This window comes from Helicoverpa zea, chromosome 15 (assembly GCF_022581195.2).
Source record: "Helicoverpa zea isolate HzStark_Cry1AcR chromosome 15, ilHelZeax1.1, whole genome shotgun sequence".
Classification (NCBI taxonomy): domain Eukaryota; kingdom Metazoa; phylum Arthropoda; class Insecta; order Lepidoptera; family Noctuidae; genus Helicoverpa; species Helicoverpa zea.
Window position 1 is genome coordinate 8,365,660 of NC_061466.1, and position 25,090 is coordinate 8,390,749.

General features: G+C 35.3%; 1 protein-coding gene and 1 long non-coding RNA gene across 2 annotated transcripts; both read left to right on the plus strand.

The window, feature by feature from the left end:
- The first annotated feature begins 11,636 nt into the window (after positions 1–11,636).
- LOC124637064 lies at positions 11,637–22,374 on the plus strand. The gene is made up of 2 exons (XR_006985174.1): positions 11,637–11,961; positions 22,012–22,374. It is a non-coding gene; the product is annotated as an uncharacterized LOC124637064 (long non-coding RNA).
- Positions 11,883–14,435, plus strand: LOC124637063 (cytochrome P450 6B6-like). Its single transcript, XM_047173384.1, has 2 exons — positions 11,883–13,892; positions 14,171–14,435. Exons 1-2 carry the CDS (start codon positions 12,554–12,556, stop codon positions 14,338–14,340), a joined length of 1,509 nt encoding a protein of 502 aa, XP_047029340.1. The 5' UTR covers positions 11,883–12,553; the 3' UTR covers positions 14,341–14,435.
- Positions 22,375–25,090: the final 2,716 nt, after the last annotated feature.

Below are 25,090 nucleotides of genomic sequence, written 5' to 3' on the forward strand. Positions count from 1 at the left end.
AATGGCTGATAAAAAGGTGAAGATGTTTTATCTTGAAGAAACCTGGACTATTAAGACCAACCCGCATTGAGCAAGCGTGGCGTGGTGATTAACGCTCAATCCTTCTCTGTGTGAGAGGAGGCCTGTGCACAGCAGTGGGACGATAAAAAGGCTGTAACAGCAGGCCTCTGTCACTCGACGTACTTGCGCGCGATAAATGCCTACCGCTCGCTGGGTTACCGGTAGCCCCACGCGGCTCAGGGCTTTCAACAGTCACACGCGCCGCGCGCGCTCTAATATTATTATTTTTATTTCATGGCATGTTATGCTGTTGGTTTTTATTAGGTTTTTTAAGCTACCTCACAAACTGATGGATTATTTTGAGTTGTGTTGGTTTATATGCTACTATTGTAAGATTTAGAAACATTTTATATGTATGAACTTATCTAGTAATTCTATTTTTTTTTATAAATTAATACATTTCTACTTTATGATTTTAACAACAGAGATCATTAGGTACTTATTTTACTTTAGATACCTACTTAGTTATATGAACTGTATTGTGAGTTTTGTAGCTCAAAACACATCTCGAGTGTAAGTAGGTATAGTTCCAACTTAATGATAACTCGGAACATTACGCGTGTCGCTACGCAGAAACCAATTTTAGGTATGTATCAACACACTCGACGGAGTTGTACCATATGGGGTATGGCACTTGTGCTCGAAAAATAGTTGGAAACCGACTTTGATTTTGACGAAAGCTTTACTTAAGTACTTACCTATGCTTACGTATTAGGTAATATTTAGTTAGTAATATATACCCATACTCCATTTTAGTAGGCAATACAATAGTTAACTAAAGAAAAATATTCTTGATATTACTTTTTATTTAAAAACTCAGTTTTAAAAATGGCTCTCTTAAAATAAGCGTAACTTTGTTTTCCTACTTAAATATCTATTAATAAATTGTAAGAAGCAACCCTAAGCACGGCCACGGCACGGTTGCGGTCACTGAACTGTGCGCTATCGCATTGGAATAACAATCAAGCGCTCGAGCTTTTAAGGTTCATTTTATAACGCAGATAGGAATTTGTAGGTAGTTGGGGAACTTGTAGGTGCTTATAACAGTAGGTATGGACTTTTTTGTATGGAGTGATTTATCTGTTACGTAGTAACTATTATATAATCTGTGGTAACAGTAACAGTAATTATTATAATCAAGTCTAGCGAGAAGCAGGTAGATAATCCACATATTACACGCTTTGAAATAAGATGTAGGTACCTACATCATTTTTGTACCATCAAAATCAACGTTAGGTATTAAGTTTTAAGTTTTTCATCCCTGCCATCCTTAGAACTGCGCAGTCGCAAGCCAACTGCCAGTGTACTGACTCACCTACTTTATAGTGGAGAGCTGACGACCGTGTGGGGCACCCTTTATAATTTAGCTCGTAACTCCCTATTGTGATTTGTGTGGAATGAACCTAAGAGTAGCTGTGCTTTTTAGATCCTAGTTCAGCAGTTAAATGTTTTGTTTTAATCGCTGGTTACCGCTAGCTTTAAGTATTAGGTATTAAATAACAGTTATTGTTGTTATTGGCTGTTCGTAAACTGTTAAACAGTTACACATAGCCTTTAGCAATGTCATTAAATTGATTAACTAAAATCCTTTTCAAAAGGTGTTAATAATGGCTTTATTACCTAGACACTATTAAAGACTGAGTTGAGGTTGAGGTTTAGTGAGATGTAGATGATGTAGAATTTATATATATCTGAGGAGGATATCAAAGTCGAGTGTGAAGGCATCTTCAACACCCTAAATCTCAGCCTTCATTTTTGTAACAAAAACCTCAACATTTTTAAAGAACAATTTCTTAAATTTTCTAACACAAAGGGCATAAAAAACCACGATTCCAAACAAATAAATCAAGTGTCCAAGTGGCTCAGTATCCAACGCCATCTATCGGGCGTTTGCCGGTGTCGCAGCAGTCGATGTATCGACCAATAGAGCAGTAAATCTTGTTGTATCTACCGCCAGCCGATCGTGAACGATCGTCATCGGGGCTGTTTCTGATTGGAGTGGGTTTATTTGGGAAAATAAACAGGATAAAATTGTCAACGTGAAATAACCGAGATTACATTTTAATAAATACAATTGGATTGGTTCCAAAAAAGTATCTGCTTCTTTTTTGAAGTCTATTTAAAGTACCTGCCGGGAAATTATATTATCCGACCATGGTTTCAGTTTACAGTAAGCACATTAAATGGTGATATAGTTAACTTTTTGCTTTCTGATTTTTGGTCTTTCGAATTTCTTCAAAGAATTTCAACAGGATTACGTTACCTACGTAGGGAGTTGTTGGCTGTACGATAGGGTGTCTTAACCTTTCACAGACCTGTCATCAAGAGCATTATTCACAGTTTTATTTTCACTTGAACTACTTACTAGCCCAAACACTATCTTCGTCAACTGGTAACACAGCAATTCTTCGCTTAAATTATAGTCCAGCTTTATTAATAACAGAGCTATTTACCCAAATACTGTCTTCACCAACTGGCAACACACCCCGCAAGGTCGGGTGCGCGTGACCACGGCGCGGTCACAGCGCTAATTTGTTACCGGCGGACAGAGCACGCGGTCACCGCGCAGACTGCGATCATCAAGTAACAGCGGTCACGTTGAAGAGTTATTGCTGGTATTGGCTTCTTATTAATGTCACAGTCATGCGACCCGTTCTACAAAATTGCAGGTCGTGGTGGACTGTTGGTTAAAGCACCACCCTCTTCCCTAAGTATGAGTGGCAAATCACAAGATTTACATAGATATCGGATCATAAGTCGTCATATGACATTATATAGGTACCTACTCGTCAGCCTTCAAAAGTTACGTTTGGTTTTGCACTCATAAAATCCATAACACTAGGATACCAACAAAAGTTCCCACCAACGAAATGCCACATTAAAAGTAGGCAGTATCCAAGCCAAGTTAGTATCGCTCGCGATCTACAGGACAGGGCGAGATAACGTGAGGCAGATACTACCGCACTTGATAGGCTCCTAACACGCAATGCCTAGCTAACGTGAACTGCTTGCGAAATGGACGAAGTTTCTGCAAAAGTGTAGGGTTAAATGGATTTAGGAATTGAAGGTTTTGAGGGTTTGGTAGGTGTGGGTTTTAGGGGTTATGATGTCTGATTTCTGTTCTAACATGTGGAAAGAAAATGGTGTGATAGGCTATCAATATTATAGTACCTAGGTTGTTTATTGTTTTAATATCGAATCGGATGATTGTGTTCAGTTTTGAAGTAGCTCTAATTCGACCGATGATTTCGTTCTTAACTTACTTGTAGATAACTAAAATAGAGACTTATAAATAGAAATCATTATATCAAATAATTTTCCTTGATATCTTGAAGATCTTCTTCGTTTAATTTTGATCTCTCCATGAGAGATCCCTCCCAAAATGTAAGTAGTTCTATCTATTTTTGTGCAAAGATAGGTGTCTATTATTCATATCAAAAGGAAAAAATGCATTTACATAGTGATTTAACGAAATAGGAAGTTCAACTATACCACCAAATGGACAAAAAAGAAACCACATCAACTAAGCGTAACATAACAATCTTTCAAGCCAAACAATAACCCATAAATTTTCGCGACACCATCTAAAAGAAAGTGGGAAGCTATAATGTACAATCTTAGTAATGTCCCGATAGTTTGCCAAGCGTAAACCGGCAGAAGGACGTCGGTCGTGCGATTTGTCGTTGCGATTCTATCGCGAGCCGTAATTCGGCCGCGACTGCCGTGCGTGTCCGTACACCGATTGCGCTTGATGAAGTCTGGGGTACAATGGGTTTATGTAGGTGTTTTATTTTTATTTTGGGGTCAGTAACAAAATTTTAATGTAAAATTATTGAAGCCGTGTTTTAGGAGATCAAATTCAAACAAATTCAAATTGTATGTGTGATCACATTAAGTTCTTATGGATCATTAATCGCGAGCCGTTTTCCGTCGCTGCGTCTTCAAGAATTTCCAAAAATCTCAGAATGACATTATTCACCGAATAAATTGGTGAATTGTGCAATGCATGTTTCTAGATGACTCTAAATTAGGATTTAACACGCTTACTGTAATCTATAGGGGTAATTAACTGTAGGCAATTGGATTTAAAAAAAATCATTAGGTAGTTACTAATTCTGCAGGTATGTTTTTTATCAGAACAATGAAATCATAATCGATCACAATTTTGAATTGGCACAGACAATCAGACAAGCTATTTTTGACGAACGACAAAGTGTTTATAAATAAACATAAGCCGAAGTTAATAAATAAAGAAATATTGTTGCAGGTTGGAACATTAAAACTGAAGTTACGTGAAAGATCTTCTAAGCAACTGAAAATGGTAGAACATTCTATTTGAATGTCATTTCCATGACATTATTTTAATAATCACCTTTTGTGTCACATAACCGATAAGAACTAAGGATTTATCTAACCCGTATCGTAAAGTAAATTAGGCGAATTCAGCCGTGAATGGAAGATTACAAAAATTGGATTAATCAGAGATTTTACGCTTAAATTCCTAATTTTAATCAACAAATTGTTTGCGTACGCAAAAATAAGTATGTACCTAAATCCTGTAATTATCAATCAGACCTTTGATTAAAGTTGGGTTGGACACTGAGCCATCGTGATATTCGTATGAGTAATAAAATTATGTTAACATTTACAGGCAATTTTATCACCCCTCTTAACTGCTAGGAATACCATTAACCTTATTCACCATTATAAAACGATCTACCCTTATTAAAAAACAGTACCTTTTACTACCAAAACGATATTCATAAATGCATATAGAATGTCCCACATTTTAACCCTCCCACACTCAGTGTCTCCCCGACCTACCGTCACAAGTCGTAGCTCCTACCGCTAGATACCGCGGCAGAACTCGTGAGCGATGCCTCGCAAGATAACCATTGCTTTGTTTCGCTGTAAAACTCGAAAATTAACATCATTTGCCAACGCCCGATCGCTGCGGTGATACCGACACTCGTAAATATCGGTGCGGGCCGTGAGATGTAGAGGGTTAACACTGTTTTAGGTAGTTAGAGGAAATTTTAGAAGGGTTAATAAGAAAACTAGTCCTATTGAAATACCTTTTTAGCGATAGACTAAACAAAATTCAGAAATACTGGGTAAGTAAGTAGTGGGAGAAATACTTACCTGTCTTGGTCAAATAATTTTTATAATTAGGTATCGGCGATGTAACTCATCACTATCATCGTTAAGCCTATTTATTGTTTTTCTGCAAGGCACAGGTCACGGCCTCTTCTTACATGAGAAGAGATACATACACACTACATATATAATTGTTGGTGACTTTTAGTCAAAAAACTGTGACTGGATTGTAGAAAAAGGACTGGATTGTAGAAGGTGAACTATGAGACTTTGGAGACCAATTAATTATTGATCCGTTTTTTACTATGTTAGCTTATAACTTGGACCACACAACTACAATAACGTGGTGTTTAGTTTTAATAGTCGTCGAGATGTCGGAATCCGATGCTTACCACTACGTATAGGAAACCATTGTGAGCAGTACTGTCTCGTACATTTAATCATTAAATTAAAATCGGTAACACATTTTAACCTTTTAACATTCGGTCGTAGTGGGTAACAAGATTTGTGATATCTTTGCTCAAAATGACTCATGGATACTTATAACTTTATGTAAAAGGTAGAAAAATGTATCGATTTGAATGTAGTCGATACCCATTTGTATACTGTAGTAAAGGTACTGTTTCTCTTTAGTGGACTTTGGTCTGTATTATCTGTTAGTAGGTACATTCAAATCCTAAGTGCTACATCGCAAGTTGAAGATATGGGCTTTTCACTTTTCAGCTTCCGAGATGTGTGACATTCTATTAAGAATTACCTATAAGTACCTAAGAAGATTTCTTGGATGCGGATGGTGGTAATGCATAAAAGTTAAATGACTTGAGGTAGTTTGTTTTAAAACTGTGATGGGGAACTCCCAGATGTTTAGTTGTAGGTACTCTCACGATATATATATTATGTGTAACTAGTAAGACCAAATTAATAGCCTTGCCAATTTATTTGAGGGACATCGTCCTGATTATTTAGGTAAAGTCCCCAATCTAGAGGCATTTCAAGACGATTAGATTATATTTTTTTGGAAAATAATAATTTTACATTTCCGTATACAAAATAATATCATATGCAGTTTACTGACCTACTATGAGGTATTAACCAGATAATAGAAGCCGACGATAGTCAAGACCTTTCTGCAGTCTTAATCGTTGATTTTCTTTCATACGATTTTTGTTTTACATACTTGTCCGATTAGTAATACATCTATCAAACACGTATACATACCTAAATACTTAGAACTGCTACTAAACCTAAAACTAATAAATAAAAGTTATCTTTATTTACCTGACTCTGGAATCTGGAATCAAAATCTTTTTCAATACTATGTAGCGCGTGACCACTAGACCAAAGACAGCTTACTATAGTGGTGCATTGCGAATACAAAAGTACGGGCGGCGCCACGGTTTTACTATAGTCAATACTACACACTATTGAACTATTCAAATCCTATGCAACTTCAATATAAACATTAATATAATCCCATTTAAACTGAAACGAGAGCGGCTTCATACAAAAGTTGACTCGAAAATACACTTATTCTTCGTATTGTTGCAAAAACAAAATACCCTAAAGATGCTTTTGTGATCCCAATGCCTGCTTAAAATGTCAATCGGTTTTTACATCAATAATTCCATAGTAAAGTAATTACTTTGCGATATTCTGAACAATATGTATTGTTGGAATACAATGGCGGATATGACAACGTGGCTATGACGAGTGGACCTCCCAACCAGCTAGAGATGACAAAGTTAAATGTTCACTTAATACTCCTAAGATCAATGCAATTTGAACCTTATTCCCTAGCAAGAAGGACCAGGTAGATAGTAAAGGTGGTTGGTAAAAAAACAAGTGACTGGCGCTAAAGAAAGGTTCGAAAGAAAATGCATGAATTTTACGCTACTGCTTTTGAAAATTATTCATGCTTCTATTGCTTAGGATTGTTGCATGTTTTTGTGGGTGCTACTGGAGTATTTATAAGTTGCTATGATGACTATTAAATATTAAAATCTTGATACTTTTAGATAATATAGGTATTGCCTTTAACTATATGCCTATATTTTTTTCATATTTTCTTATCTACTGAACTTTGAAATTTTCCACACTTTCATTTAGTTTTACTGTCTGGCTACGGACGAGACGTCATTTGTTTCGATAATTTTTGGATCCACCACGACCCCATAAAAAGTCTATCAATGGTTATTTGATAAACAATAAAAACAAACAACTTTGTCGTGGCTAATATTTACCTATTGTATTAATACATACCTGAATTTTCAAAGGCAGTATAAACTACAAAAATACCCAGTTTACTATGAAATTAGCAAAGGCAAAGGTAAGTACAATGAGGGGCAATCGTAGTAGCCTCCGATACGCAAATTGCCCGGCGGCTGTTTACAAAGACTGCATGACCCTGCCAGACAATTAGATTCAGCATCTTCACTTTTCATTGTTTATGCTTTTATTTTGAAGCAATGAAAGTTATCAGAATCAAAAGGGCATGATAGAGCTCGTCTAAGCTGAAATGATGAGCCCCACCCCCACTGCCACATTTACCTATACACAAACTAAAAATATTTGTTTGTTATATCTACACATTAAAATTACATAAAAATTGGTCAATCAGTGGTCGTTAAGAAACAGATGTAGCTGAATGACCGAAAATAAGAACATTTTTATTATTACGTTCATATTGTCTGCAAATGCGATAGCGGGTCTCGTTTTTTCAGCCTAATTGATTTCTGCATCGTTCTACATTTTATTGGTTGATCTAATAATAGTCAAATCTTCCTACAGGCTAGAAATTTAGGACAAGTGTATTTTCCATTTAATCTATGACGCATGTTATATAGAGAAAACTGTAACCATCCATAATTTAAGTAAATACATGGGCGACCGACAATAAAGCTCACTGGCTGGTATCATTTTTATAAATGATCCAGCTTATTGGAATTCGAGTACCTATCTCTAGAGGAAAGGACCAAAAATAGTAGAAAACTGAGCAACTAAGAACATCTCCCTTTCCTAACTTTCACAAATTCCTCAACAAACTAACAAATTTTCTTTAAAAACCCAAAAAATGACGTCTACTTAACTCTTAAAAAGCTACGACACGTCTGCACCGTGGGAACGTTCGACCATTACCCGACCTGCGCAGACGCCGCACTTACGTAATTACCAATGATTTTACGTATAATCACCGGGAAAGGGGTACCATTGAAATTGAAAGGGATTTTGCCGTACGTATGTAAATTAGGGGGAATTTTTGAGCTGTATTGTGATTTTTATTTCGTATTACAAATGTTTTTGTGTAGTATGAGATGTCGTTTTGGTTGTAATGCTTGCTGTTGGTTGTTATTTTTTGGGTGTTTATTAACTTGAATTTTGTTGTTTTCAGTTCTACAAGGTAAGCGTACAAGTGGACCTGTAACTGTAAAAGTTCTACTATACAGTAGGCAGTAACAGAATATAGAATTTTGTTTTTCGCCTTCCTAAATCTATCAATATTGATTTATCTGAGTAAGTAATTATTTTATATCTAGCACATGCACATATTGAAGACATCAATCAATTGGTCGATTAAAGAAAGATTGATTTGATTGATCGAATCAATCTAGACCGACTATAGATATCGACTTTTAAATTAAATCGATGCCCTTCGACACTCAAAGGGTAGTAAACTATAGCATGTGACTTATAGGTAACTTATTATATCCCGGTATTAAATATAAAATCCAAGGCAGCCTTGATATTGCACTCTGAGAGTACACCACCATGTCCCAGGGCTATAGTCATTGACCATCTTACGAGGAGATTAAGAACAGCAATTTATTCGCTCCATACACAAAAAACGAGTGTCTTTACGCCCAGCGGCGTTTCATATCGCACTACACACGGTCACATTCTTGGCCGCTTGTCCGACTACCCGCCGCACGGGAAAAAAGGCAAAAAGGCCCGGCAAAAAAGGCAAAAAGTGCCACTCGCCCTCCGGCAGCGGGCGCGAACGGACGTCCCCTGTCGCTGCATTGTGGGAACGCTTAATACGCTCATTTGTTACACAGTCGTGTAATTTGTGGTTAAATGATAAGAGATTTATGAGTGTGACTTTGAGATTGGAATACGATTACGTTTGAATGCTAATTCATTGTAATTAATGCTTGTTGATATTTTAACCAGACTACGACTGTCTTTAAAGAAGATTTGATTTAGAATACTTTATGAATAAGTAATGACTTCATATTAAATGTCACTGACACTCTTGCCGAATTCAGCATATTTGCAGTTCAAGGAGAGGATCTTAACTTAAAAGACCAATAAAGAGTGCTCTAATGCTAGCCTATTTATATCTTACAGTATATCTTAAGAGATTACATACATGAGAAGCACTTCATCCGTGTAAGCCTAAACAATGTTCCATTGACCACGTCGGTGTAACGACCGTCCAAGTTTAAATGTTATGCGCACATCGATAAAGCGTAACAATAGCTCACCGCGGGCGAAGAGCATTGTTGTGAATACAGATTTCTAAATAACAACAGTTTTCACAATACATTATCATCTGATGAAACGATTGCACGTGTTTTTTTCTTTGGCAACCAAATTGCAGATGAGTTGGGGTTTTTTGCGGTTGGAGTTCGTTGCTTAGGTACCAATCCACGCCGATAAAAAGTATATAGCTACTTCAAACAAAGCGCCCTTTTTTAAGTATTACGTTTAAGTTTCTATAATTAATCCTCCTTCTTTTGATTTTGCACAAGCGATACACACGTAAAAGTAAAATAAAATACAGGATCACTTCAGCTTTTCTCAACTACACATATTGGGTCTGCTTCAAATCTCACTGGATGCAGCAGCTAAGTGCCAGTATTTAAGACTGAGCGAGAGCCGGACCTCCTCAACAGGTAACACTTTAATTAATGGTGTCCAAGTTATGACGACTGTTTCTCAAATGACCTCGTTCAAACGTATCCTTAAACTATTCCAAGACAGGAGCCAAACGGCAAATACTAAACAGTTCTGATAACTCGTCATTACAATAAACATTTCTATAAACACCAAGATCTTTACGGGAACATCTTCAATAAAAAAAAAACTACATATAAAAACTGTTTGACCCACAATTTGGGTTAGAAAACAGTGGAGAGTTCTCCTAAACCCATAATAATGGGGGTGGTTTGTGTGCTAAACAACCTAAAAAGTAGCGAGTCCGTGGCATATGGGGCTTGGCATTGCATGTTGCATAATCATCTGCCAATTGTAGACAGTGTGACCATATTTCAGGATCAGGTAAGGAAGAAAAGGATGTCACATTTTCCACTGGGATTATCATTGACCTCAGTTATAATGTAGAATGATTTATTGAAACTCATTATTGATTGATCAAACATCATTGATTTTAAAAAGTATCAAACGTGCTCACATGCATCCAAACATCCCCACGAACTTTGTCTTTTTTTATAAGTACCAGTGGGAAGTAGGATATCTCAATACTCATCTTAGAGACGAACACACATGTTTGTTTACATCATTGAACTCATCCATATCCTTCAAATTCCCACCAAAATCATAGTAGCAACATTTGCCAGTCTAACGCCCAGTATTGTTAATCGTCCCACAATAATTGCTCCCACTTGGTCCATCATAAATCATGACTTTAATTAGATATACCGACCATCTTCTGACGTTTAGACTCCTCATAATGATACCGGTATCTTTGGAGTATCCAATTTGATACAGTTTTTTCGATGACTTGATTTGATGGTAATTTTTTGGATGTACCTACCTTAGATTTAGATGTGGAATAGATGTGTGATTAGATTCATGATTCGTCTTGGTTATTAAATACTTTTAAAGGCAGTAGAGAAGGTTGCTTCTTTATCAATCATATTGGAAAGTTCTTGTGTGTCTCTGTTGTAAGCTGAAGATGCAGAATTCGGTTTAGATACTTCTGGCCATATTATGACCATTGTTGGGTTAAGTTCTTGTAGTAAAGAACATGCATGCAGACTATATGGCCTCCTGGCAACGACAGATTTTGACGGCAGCTTGTACTGGGTAAAGATGAGATACCAATAGATATAATGCACTAAAAATGTCATACGAATGAATGTATACCAAAGCAAAGTTCGGTACCTACAGATTTTGAATGATTCAAAATGTGAAAACAATCAATTAAACCATTATTTTTAAGGATAACTATGTTGATGTTTTGTTAACTTATCATTCGACATATTTTTAAGAAATACGTATTTTGATTTTGGACATATTGATGATGATTAAAGATTTTCAAACGAAGTGCAATCAGTAGATATTTAACGATAAATTAATGACTGAGTGTGTGATTTTCGTGTTTTTTTCTACGATATGATGTCAGTATTTGTCTTTTAATACATTTGAAATTAAAAGATAAGGATTTGATAAGTAATTATCGGGCAGATTCAACTGACGAAATTGTATAGGTAAAATTTTGCGAAAATGTAGATGTAAACTCTTCTAAATCTAGAATTTATACATTGACATGAAAGAAATAAAAAGTGGAGATCTTTATGTAATTCTGCTTAATTACCTAGAATTTGAAAACATACAAAAACAAATGAAATTCATTGCTTATAGGCTTAGGTAGCGGCTACTAGTTATCTTATCAAACGAAACTAATTATTAAAATAAACAATTAAAGATTGAATAAAACCTCGCGAAATCGCGAGTCAGCGAAAACTTATTCGTCTTCACTTGATAAAGACAGTCGTGATATTAATATTACTGTGATTTTAAATTAATTAATTAGTATCGATAATAATTTCTAAGGAACTATAGGTACGTGGATTGAGTTTGTTGTTTACTAGGTATATTGTGATTCAGTGCAAATTACTCGTAATTAAATGGTGACAAAATATTTGACGACACAATAAGTGGAAATCCCAGATAGAAAATAAAATATTAATCGATCGTATCTTATTTATCAATAAGATTATAAGATACAGATCAAAGTGCTAGTGACAATATCAATAGTGTTTGTGTTATTTTCCAGCCTGTGAAAAATTAAAAAATCATAAAGTGAAAAATTGAGTTCACATAAATCCAAGAGAAAATGCATGCAGAATAAGTAACAGAAATATAACTGAAGAAAATCTAGCCCCAGAAGAATCCTGAAATCAATTGTATAATGTACGAGACTCTTTAAACGTATTCAGTAACCTCATAGAACAAATGACTCACGTTCATTCAACTGTAATATCAGTTACATGCACAATTGCATCGCTAATCCAAGCGTAAGAAAAGTTACACCTCAAACCAATTATTCCTATTATCAGTGCAACGCCATATCGCCGGCCCTTCATTTATATATAACATTTGGACAGCATCGTTTGTCATTAATAACGAATTAGCCTCTGCTGTGACAACAACCATGTTTTATTACTTACCACCATTCATAACGATAGTGTGTTTCCTATATTACTACTTCACGAGAACATTTAATTACTGGAGAAGCAAAAATGTGAAAGGACCAACTCCCATACCATTTTTTGGAAATTTTATCGATGTCTTCTTCAGAAGAAAACACGTTGGGATTCTTTACACTGAGCTGTATAAACAATATCCCAACGAAAAAGTGGTTGGTCTCTACCGGATGATGTCTCCAACGTTACTCATTCGTGATCTGGATATAGTGAAACAAGTGCTCATTAAGGACTTTGAGTCGTTCCCTGATCGTGGAGTGAATTTCAGCAAAGAACGCTTGGGTGATAATCTATTTCATGCCGATATAGGAGTGATGAAGGTTTTAAGGAAACATCTAACTTCAGCCTTTACAGCGAACAAGTTCAAGAACAATTTCCTTGTCCTTGCTGATCGAGCTGATAAATTCATTGACTATATCGAAAGCATCACAATGAAAGATTCTGTAATTGATACGTTGCCGGTGTTTAGAAAGTACGGCGTTGATTCAATAATGATGGGCGCATTCGGCATTGATATTGATCCTTACAATGATGACGACAAACTCTGTGATCTGATGGATAAAGAATTTCAGACACCAAGCTACTGTCTCGAAATGGAATTGTTGTTCCCTGGTGCTCTATCAAAGCTGAACCTATCACTGTTCTCGGATAAAACGGTTCAGTTTTGTAGGGAGGTTATTGAAGCAGGCACCAAATTAGAACCCATTGAAAAGGCTGACATTAACAGAGCTATGGATATTTTTATGGACTTGAGACGAGAAGGCAATGTAAGCTCTGGTAAAAAAAGTGAAGAAGATAAAGAACTGTGGATGAAAATCACGGATGACGTTTTAGCTGGACAGGTGTTTATATTTTATTTAGCTGGCTACGGAAACAATGCTTTGCTATCAACATATGCATTATATCACTTGGCTGAGAACCCTGATATCCAAGAATTATTAATAAAAGATATTGATGAGGTTTTGAAAAAACACAATGGCAAATTTAGTTACGATGCACTAAAAGATATGAAATACCTTCAAATGGTCTTTGAAGAGACGTTACGAATGCATCCTTTAACTAACTCTGTGTCAAGAAACGTTGGTCGGGATATCAAGTTGGATGGCACAGACTTTGTCATAAAGAAAAATACCATTCTAGCTATATCTCCCTATGCTATTCATCATGATGAGAAGAATTATCCTGAGCCAGAAGAATTTAGACCTGAAAGATTTGCTCCGGAGAATGCGAAAGACCGTCATCCTTGTGCTATGATCTCATTTGGACTGGGTCCTCGAAGTTGTCTTGGTGAGTAAATTGATTTTTGAATGTCTTGTCTTGAAAAGGGATAATGATTCCTTAGTTAGTAAAGGGTTCGGGATAATGAAAAACAATTTTGTCAATTTTTTCTCAGTTAAGATTCTTTTTATTCCCTCTAATGATGACTATAGTTGTGTGCATGATCAGTTCGTAAATAGAGGTTGGATCGGTTCAGTACCTAGGGAATATTTCCTCTTTATATCAATATATATTTGTTACTTTTAAGCTGATGACGTGATTTTCATAAATGTTACTTATTGTTACAGGAACAAGATTTGCACAACTTCAATTCGGGATTTGTATGGTGAAGTTCTTCTCCAAATATCGAATTGAGTGGACCAAAGATACTGTTAAGACCATATCATATACACCCATGCGATTATTACTTACTCCAAGCGAAAGTATATACCTAAGTTTAGTACCTAGAAATAGCTGATATTGTGCCTAGATTACTTTAGGATAATTTAGTTTTATTAATTTAAATGCTGTAAATATAGAAATAATGACAATTAAATTTTATTTGGACTACTCTTTCCTGATTTTTATTTTAATTGTATCTGAGTTCTCTGACTTTGTAGGTTTTCAAATGAGGATTTCGTGAATGAGCTTGTCTGAAGATCTAGAGATAAAAAATAGATAGACATTACTTACGTAGCTGGTATTTCCCACAATATCAGATAGTAGATCGAACTTTATCAGATATTATTGACAAAGTCGTAAATCGTCAACAACATACGTAATCGCGTAATTACTGAATATCACTGTACACATCGTGTGAGGAAACTTTATGTTCTCGGTCACCGTTCTTCCGATCCCAAAATATATTTTTTTCTAAAATTAAAGCAATAAATTTTCCCCATAACGCACTCAAAGCGCGCTATATTGCACAACAGTCGGTTTATCTGCGCAAACGCATCAACACGTACTCGGCTATCGGCCAATCGCGTTCGAGGGCGGGAACGGCGAACGTTGCCTTTCGAAAAAAGAACGCCGCGTTCCATTTGTACGATGTATCTTTAGTTTTTAATGAGTACATGACAACCTTTATGAGAAAAGGCTGGATTTAAAAAGGTTTATGTCGTGTAGGGTGAAAGATAAATTTGAACTTCGATGGTTTCCTGGCAGTGCAATTTCTTCTCCAGACTTGCTGGATTGTTCGAAAGATTCCGCTACAAAAGTTCTCCACAAGGAACAAAGGTGAGTTGGTCAGCAAAATTCCCAAAAGATCCTCTCTGCTCATCTAAAGACTTCTCATCTCCGAAAAATGGCAATTCCTCATCAAAGAAGTATCCTTTACAGAAACCATAACCCAGAACATTGTGCATACTTCAAGGTTCCTGGGCAAAGTACTTTTGAGATATAACGAAGATTTTTTTAAATGATTGAACAATATCAATAGCACTTAGTTACAATATCAATTCAAGCACTTAAAATACTCTTTTAAATACCTTCAAATTTCCAAACAATACCTCTACTTATACACAGTCAAGTGTTCACAAACGATTGATAAATTAAACTTAAAATTATCGCCGCCCTTGACATTTCCTCCCATACTTCCTAGAATCATTGTCGTCATGACATATGTATAAAAACTATTATTTAACTATAGTCGGCATCAATCACTGTCAACAGTTATAATAACATGGTCACACATTGATATGTTTGAGGATATTGTGTAGATGCTAAGCTATCCAAAGTAACTGGTTAAAACTGCGGTTAAATTTTCTTAAGTTTCGTCGGACTTACTAACTGTAGAGAGATATCTATGCATCCACAGATTACATACAAGTAAAGAAGTCCGATTGAATCCAGATAATAGTATTAATTTGCACAAACAAAATAACGTCTAGACACTTTAAGTTTCCAAATCTTCCATAGTTATTCATTCATCCAGTGAAAGAACTCTTTCTCTGAATCACTTTAACAGTGATTTCACTCTAGCGGATATATGTCGTAAGTAGTTGTTTTTCTTTATCGGACGTACATATCCTGTTGGTGAAAACGTGCCTAATGAAAAATGAGCGTTAGTTTTCATAAAACGACTAATTATTAACTATTACGTCCAATTTTCAAAGTACCTAAACAAAGTTGTTTTAAGAAAAACAGACGTTTATGTTGTCGATAAACTTGAGCCTGATAATATTTAGAACACGCAGCTATCAATTTCTTAGGCTTGTGAAACAACGTGAGATATGATAGGGACAGTCTTCTGACGTCATCGGTAAATCTGTTAAACGATTTGTTTACTCCCAAAGATATTATGAAGATTATTAAATATTTCTGATTATTCGTAGATAATACTATAATCATTTAGCATTTAGCACATATTGGCTTAATTCCGTGATATTGCAAGTATAGACAATAAAATACTACATCAATTTTATGATAATATTCTCGATAAAATTAAGTGTCTCTGCTTGCACCTTATTCCAGAAATTGTTGTTTTCTTCTATCATAAGAATCAATGATTACCATTGTACCACCATCAACCTTTTTACTGTCCCACTTCAAGGCACAGGCCTCCTCTCATATAGGGAAGGAATGAGCTTAGTAGCTAAAGAGCGCTTACCCAAAGCGAATTGGCCATTTCAGACTTTAAGGTCCAGGTTTCCTCTAGATCTTTTCCTTCACCTTAATTCAGCCACAGGTGTCAAATATACTCTTAGAAACTGAATATAATTTTAAAAAGTTACGTGGATACGTGCCTGAGCTGGAATCGAACGCACACTCTCGTAATTGAGAAGTTTTAACCAATAGGCCGCTACAATTCATACTATTGTTTAACTCCAAATAATAAAATATTATAAAAACAACTTATCCGTTTTTAAAGACAGAAAATAAGGAAGTTAAATGCTCTGTTCTCAATAATAAGTTTGGCAAAACATGACTCATTCTTACTGGAATATAATTTGAGACGTATCAACTGTCAATAGGTGATGATTTCGGTACCCAGCAATCATAAATCAATTATAGTACTATTCAATATATGACGGACCTCACAATACGGAAGAGTATTACATGAAAGATGGCGAAGTATTGAAAGATATAATACGCGAAACTTTTGCGGCTCAATATTCATGTCTTTAGACTTTAGAAGAAAGCCTGTTTTGCGTCTTCTTTCTTGTAGCTCGACATTAAATAATACCATATGACACTCACAAATCACGTAGCTTTCTATTGGTAAGATAATTTTCAAAATTGGTTCAGAGAGAGAGGTTACCTCTTTCATAAATTTTTCCTCTTTATAATATTTGTATGGATATATTATGAAATACATTACAGATGCATCAGTGATAAGAAAATCGTAGTTAAGGTAAGACAAATCAAAACTTCTCCTAAATAACACAATCAAGTTTATGCGTGACAATATTAAACGTTTATTTCCTCAATTTATCATCAAGAACTCATTCACAAATCGCTCTTAATTACCTAAATGGCGCATCGCATACTACATTTTGATCACGTAGATACAAATATACGTGAGAACTGACCCTTCATATGAAGTCATTAAACTTTAGCTAATGATAGCAGGTTATCTTCCAATTTAGTGACAAATAGTTTAAATATAGACTCATTAAGAGATGTGTGCGTGACACACCTCAGAAACATCGTGGTCTAATTATATGAAATTAATTTGCGTGGGTTATTAATCTTTTAACAGTTAATTGGAAATACAATACAGAAGGCACGTTCGAGTTTAAATGGACTTCTAGACAATCTTTATGTAATAATTATTGTAGAAGAAAATAGTGTTACCTACTGAAAGTGTCTCTATCTACTTGAGTCACACACAGATTACTATGATACTTAGTTACTACTGAGTTCATTTTGTAGACGATTATTTCTAAGTGTAGGTACGGTAAATTCAAAGATAAAGGAGCAGGTATCGATTTGCACCACGGGTCCGACACGGTTATTAATATTTGAACAAAAATGTTTGTGTGTCCTTACATATTTTTACATTTTCACATTATCAGAAATCAAATACATATTATAATAGAAATTTTGCACTTATCTAAAGACCATGTGACCACTGTTATCATTACAATCAGAATAATCATTACGGATTTACTAAGCCGTTCTAATCCGTGCGTAAATTTTAAAGAAGCGATTTATATTGATAGCAAATCTTTCAATACGTTGTAAGTTTAATATGAACAAGATAATGATATGTTCGTGACACAGTCATTACTGACACTTTAGAATTTTGATTTACCTGTTAGTACACGCATTCATGTAATTATTTATCGAATATTTTTATCTACCCAATCGAAAATGGCAAAGAGATGGGTATTAAATGTCGATAAAATCAAATTATTTGTGTATCTCTCATGTATTCCGAGTATTTTGCTTCCCATTAGATAGGAAAACTTATTAAATTGGATAAATATTGTTTGAATATTTTTACAAAATGGATGTTACCATCAAAATTGTAAATCGTTAATAGGGAAATTATATCACATGGGAAATCAATCTTTATCATCGGTATTGAATAACTGGATATACCTAATGCCCGTATTTCCCTAGGTTATATATGTACCTATTTATCAATTAGTATTTACCCGTGGTATCACCTGCGTCTCGAAGAAACTACTTCCTCCCACACTGGTCTAAAAAGAAGCCCCGATATTCCGATATTCCGATATATGTACATCTAATATTACTGCCAAGTTCCATCATAATATATCTAGTAGCTATTGATTGAAATAGGAACAAGCTTGAAGCTTCCGTAGGTATATCCATACATACAAGATTATATTTTTTTTGTTAGGTAGTAAGATTTCGCGTAGAAGAATAATATAACTAGGATTTTCCGAAGACCCAGGGGCCCTGAGGACCAGGACTGAATACAACCTGCCCAAAACGGTGTACAATGAGGCGTAAAATCCGATCACTTCCTTAACCGACATCGCTGTGGCACGCACAAACATCATTATTCATAATAATTCCGGCACAAAAGCGACAGTTACGAATTAAATTGAACTTTTTGTCGGCTCTTAGGACCTTTGCACGGCTTAGTAATGGGTTTAGAATAGATCTTTAATTGTCATGTGGAGGCTATATTTAGTCAATGGCTTTAATTTGCATGTGAAAATTTCGTGATACTTACGATTTTTTTTGTAGTCTTCAATCTTGGAAGGGGAATACAGCTTGGATGGAACAAAATGTGTTTTTCACTTCTATAGCTTAAACTTGTAGGTTTTCTGCTTAAAAACTGTGAGAAAAATAGATTTTTACTCACTAAGTACTCATCTTTCCTCTCTGTCATAGGTGCATATAGTATTTATTGTATGTATATCTATATGTATCTAAGTAGTTTATGTTAGTGATTATATTTTGGTTACATCTTCTTTCTTTTTACACTGTCTATCTGTACCTATCTCTTTTATTCTAACTCTCCCATAACGGGCCTGCTGGAAGAAATTTCTTTAGAGATAAGCTGTGCCCTTGTACAATTGTTTCTATTATTTATTCTTGTTTGTGTTTTATGTGTACAAACACTATTAAATACATAAATAAATAAGTACCTATCTATTTGATACTAAGGCCTCTTAAACTTGAATTCAAATCACTATGTTATGCTCGCGATTCAAAAATAATCCTTCGTTTGCTTGATTCAGAGTCTGCACTCGCAGTATATAACAACTTTGCTCAATTGTAACAAATAATTATTTTTATATCGTAGAGATTTCAAGACTTTCTAGAGTTTTCCAAATCGTTGCGATATTCTCATCTAAGAGATCCGCCTATATATCTTAATTGCTATCTTATCTCCATTAGGTACGTATATGTATTGTCATAAGTAATTATTTATTATTTCTGAAAGAATAAACCAGATTTTCCTGTTCCATTTTTAATACTGCGTAGTAAAAAAATTGCTTCCGAAAAACGAATTAAGTAGGTTATCATAATATAGGTATCGAAATATTATGCATAAAGTACTTAAATATTTATTAATATCTTTTATTTTGATGCATCGAAGCTCACGTACGAATTGATAATGGTATTAATACGAAATCAAGTACTAATGATTTAAATTACGTCACTGAATACCTATTAATGTTTTTCCACCATGATACCAAGTAAGTAGCTAGAGTGTTCCTGGCAATTTGGAGTTTTTAAGTAAATACCATATCTATCGTTTTCATATCATAAACTAAATTTAGAATACCTACTAGGCCAGTGCAGACACCTTTGAAAACGGCAAAAGCAACTTTAAATTACGATTTATTCTATTCTTTAGGTAGGTACCTAAATTACTGTTTGAAAAGAGGATCCTACCCTGACCTGCCCTGAAATGTAGCTAATTCCTACTTAGGTAGGCATTGATTTGGCACTTGAAATCGGCAAGTTCATTTTTTTTTGTTTTACAAGAATCCTAAAGTAATAAATCCAAATTAACATTTTGACCATAAAGTTTCCACAAAATAGTTTCTTATTGTTTCATAAGCCTTAGGACACGAACCAAGATGGCCGCCCGTTTAGCACGACACATCATGTTAGTACCTAATGTGTACCTACAGTAAATTCCATACGCTAAACTGATTGGCGGCCAATGATGGTCATTATTGTGAGCACCAATTGGTTGGTTGGTACAGGCCAATGTGATATTCAGGATGTGGTACATAATTAGTGGCAGAACCTATGAAAGATTGTGATTGTATTATGTATGTATCTACGTAGGTACCTATGTAGGTAAAAAAGGCTAGCTGTTTCGGTTAATGGCTATGCCAACCAGTCGGCTGCGACATATGCATACATCCAATAGCTTTAAACAACAGTTTTCAGTACCTAGCTCCTGAGAGAAAAAATACAAACATCCGAATTATGGACTTCCTCCCTTTTGGACAGTCTGCTAAAAAATAACTCTTTAGCTTTACAATATTAGTCTATTTATTTGATTTATATATTGTATTTACATAGATATCAACATGCACTTGGCTGCATATATCTAACAATTTCTAGGAACTGATGACTATGATACCTAATGGCTTTACGATAATTGAATCTCAAGCAATTACATCTTTGAACTATGTATGATGTGTTCTCAATAAATTATGATAAGATTGCCTACCACGTAGAGACCTTGTATTGCACCAGTCTTTCTGTTTTACATAAACATTATAAAGACTGCGTATCTTTAAACGGGATCTTAGGAAGAGAGGGGTTCCTAAAGCAAAAAGCTAATAATATGAAGTAGGTAATTAGCATTACTGTAACTGATCATGGTTATTACAGGTATTGGAAGTATTTTGGATGTCTGCGTAGATAACGTAGTGGAACTTTCATTGTTTTCGTGTTTCATAAATGTTTAGTTACAGGAATTGATGTGAAAACAGCTTGAAGCTGTCCATTCGTACTGTAGATCTCCCAATAAAAGAAGTACCTATTCAATTTTCAAATCTTCCCATAGCTTCTTAATTCCAAAATTGAAACATTAAGTATGACGCACACAAAAAATCTAATTCGAAAATCAAATCCCAACCACAAACAACGCGACAGTCTGCCAACATCACTGTATACACTATTACTTCCTGGCTGGCTATAGTGTTAATAGACAATAATTGATCTTTCTGACGGCCACCCGCGTCGCCACTGGTCGTGTATTTTTAACTACGAACGCATCCGACCGCAATGGCGTCTGTTTTCGAAGATGGCTGCTGAGATGGCGGGAAATGCGGCGGAGTTTGTATATTTTGTGTTAAATGGGTTCAATTATATTTGTTGTACACTAAATTCCTGCATTAGATCGATACCTAATCATGGAAGAATTTGAAAAATCTACTTTCTTAACCAATAGGTACCTATTCAAAGTAGTCAAGCTAGGTCAAGGTTATTTTTTAAAATTTTTGCAATATTACTAGCCGTTTTCACGCAATTTTCTTCGCATCCTGTAGGACTGTTGTCCCTTTCGGGGGAAAATAGCCTTTATCAATCGGGAAAAGTGTAGCTTTCCAACAGTGAAAGCGATTCAGTAGTTTCGAAGCCAAACTGTCTAAAACATATTTTCTCTTTATTATATTAGTAGGTAGGTATATTATATTCATATGCAACGCATTAACTGTTTATCCAAACAATAATGGCTGTTACACGCTGTTTGTTCCAGGCGACAAGGCGACAATAACTCACAAATCCGCAACATACCGCCTCCCTCGTTAGCAAAGTTCCAATTTTAAATTCATCGCGAGTCATTTGCTGTTGCGATCGCTGCGCGGGACACATGACGTCATTAGTCACAAGGAGTATACTGTGCGAGTGGGTTTGATACTTTTTGCATTTTAAGTTTAAAAAATGTTTTTATTTATTTATTTTTTATTTAAAGGCACTAAAGCTACTGGATTGATTTGGAAAATTCTGTCACTATTAGAAAACTTCCCGAGTAACACAGGAAATATTTTTTCCTGGTACGGGCTGTAGTTCCCATGGCATGCGGGTCTCATTAAATGTACACCTGTACCTGATTAATTTATACGCTTTTTTATCAGTCATGTGTAGAATTTAAGCATCATTAACTACGAAGGATGTTTTAAAATGTAGTTATTCCTTTATTGTTTATAAGCATGACAATAAAGCTATCTATCTCCTTTAGGTTATCAAATCTGATGATAACAGATCAGACGTCTACAGAAATGATGTATCTGTTAATTTAAAGTAAATAATTCAGTGAATTTTGCCGACGTGCCATAATCTGCAGGATAATAGAAATATCGCTTAATCAGACTCTGAAATCTTTATGTGAATCATTTCAAATAGATATTAAGAGTATTAAGAGAAAAACCAGAGTGGTCACGTTATTTCAGTGCGTGAATATTATCATTGCATTTTCGATTATATGGTATCTATTATCTTCTGACGTAAGCAAATTGCGTAACTTTTTTTCTAATACACGAGTTAAATGGGTGTTTTTTATCTTCTTAATAAGTATTTAGATTTCATAGAACAAGTAATAAAAGCTATGTTTAAGAAGCAGATCAGTTAAGCCGGATGGATAGACATAATTTTGATCGAAATAACTTTATCTTTAAACATTTCTCTGAGGGATCGCATCAGAAATGAGGTAATCCGTCAGAGAACCAAGGTCATCGACATAGCCCACCGAATCAGCAAGCTGAAGTGGCAGTGGGCTGGCCATATTAGCCGAAGAACCGATAACCGTTGGGGTAAACGAGTTCTAGAGTGGAGACCACGCCTCGGCAAACGTAGTGTAGGACGTCCTCAGGCACGGTAGAGTGATGACTTGTGCAAGACGGCTGGTAGGAGCTGGATGCGAGAAGCCGAAAATCGATCTCAGTGGCGTGCACTTGGCCTATGTCCAGCAGTGGACTACGATAGGCTGATGATGAACTTTATCTTTGTTAATTTGATTGGCAGCCAAGATTGTGATTTCCGGCCATCAAATTGAATTTCAATAATGAAAACACAAAACGTAAACACAGTTATCATGATAATTTGATATTATCTTTTAATAGTTCTTTTGTAATTTGCGAAAGTATCAAGATTGTTCGGTCTTGTAGCAATTGAAGTTGGCGGTGCGGCGTGTCGCTGGCGCGGCGGCGACATGACGAATGGCGGTGCGCGTTCCAAATTTAAAATCCGCCGCGTAACGCCCGCGCTAATAGCATTGTTTATGGAAGCGAGCTGACTGAACAACTGATCAGTGTTGTGCTGCTTTTAATTTTGGGGAAGCAGGAAGTTTTGAAAAGGGAATATTTTGAGGAAAAGGGAGTAAGTATGGTAACTATATTTTATACACACTTATTTAAAAAAAAATCTTTACTACACGGTAAAAACTATTCAGCACCAAATGAATTATTGATAAATACGTTTGGTTCATCAACCCAATATTCAGACTATATTTACTGTAGTTTCAATTTCATTTTAATTTGTGTCAGATTAAGGTACAAAAATTATTTTAATAAAACAAGAATACAAAAGAAATAAGTACCTGCAAACATATCTGTATGATTAATTCAAACTGTGTAAAAATGAATCGATGCTAAAAATCTTCAAACCAGAATTGAATTGAATTCTACCAACTCAATACTGGCAACACCAAACGCAAGGCGGTCTCTTTACTTTAGCCCAGCATTAGTTTAAATTATTTTAAGTGCACAGTACACTGTACAGTTTACTTTGAGCTCATTTTCAGTATGATTTACTAGTTTTTAGATCAGGGTGGCCTGTTACATTAGAATATGGTGAAGACGAGGACTTCAGTGTGGGCAGAGCTGAAAATAGAATTTTCTGATCCTTTTAGTTGAGGAATAGAGATATTTTGACATATCGAAGTTAGGATAGATAATGTTTGAAGATGATGATCGTGTACGGGGTATCACTTGAAAAGGGAAATCAATGAATGTGTACCTAAGTAGTTTAGAATCTGATTTGGAAAATCATAGCAGTGAAATAGGGTCAAAAAGACTCATCAAAAATTAATTTAGCTTCTTATTAGCTTGTCTGTGGATTTTCTGTTCTCAACTTTAGGAAGACATAGGTACTTCTTAGGATTCGGTTCAAATAGAAGCAGTCATTGTCCTTAACATAGACTTATATTCTTTGTCTGTAAAAATCTTATATATATTTAAGAAAAAATCACTAAGCTAGTAGATATATAAAAGTATGTACTTTAAATAATGTTTTTCAGTGCTCCTAATACAGAATACCTAAATGATAATTGAGTGTCTAAGTACTTACCGTACACAATTAATGTTAGTCTAGAATAAATTAAACTGTCTGAAGAAGGTAGTTGCATTATCGTATGTACTTGTTAACCGCAGTGACCTCTGGCGAGCCTTTTTGCATTTAAGGTGCAGTTGCACATGTAGGCTGAAATCGCTTGTCAATAGTTTATTTTCATATTTCCGGTTAAATAAATTTGCTGAATATGACATAAAATGCCAATAATTATAGAAATTCTATTTCATCCCCGACAGACTAGTCATCTCGCAAGCACGATCTAAGCTTCAGATTTTTGGGCTTGTTCATTATTTAGGCCTTTATCACCTGAAAATATTGTCTCACGAATTTATTTGCTTTTATATTTTAGGTTTAAACTGAGGTTACACTTCTGTTCCATTCCAAATCAGCCTCGAAAAGTGCATTGAACTCTACGTCCTGTAGCTGATTTTTCAACAGCCATGTTAGAACGCCGTCCTATCAGTCCGATGGCGATCAGATTGAGAGAG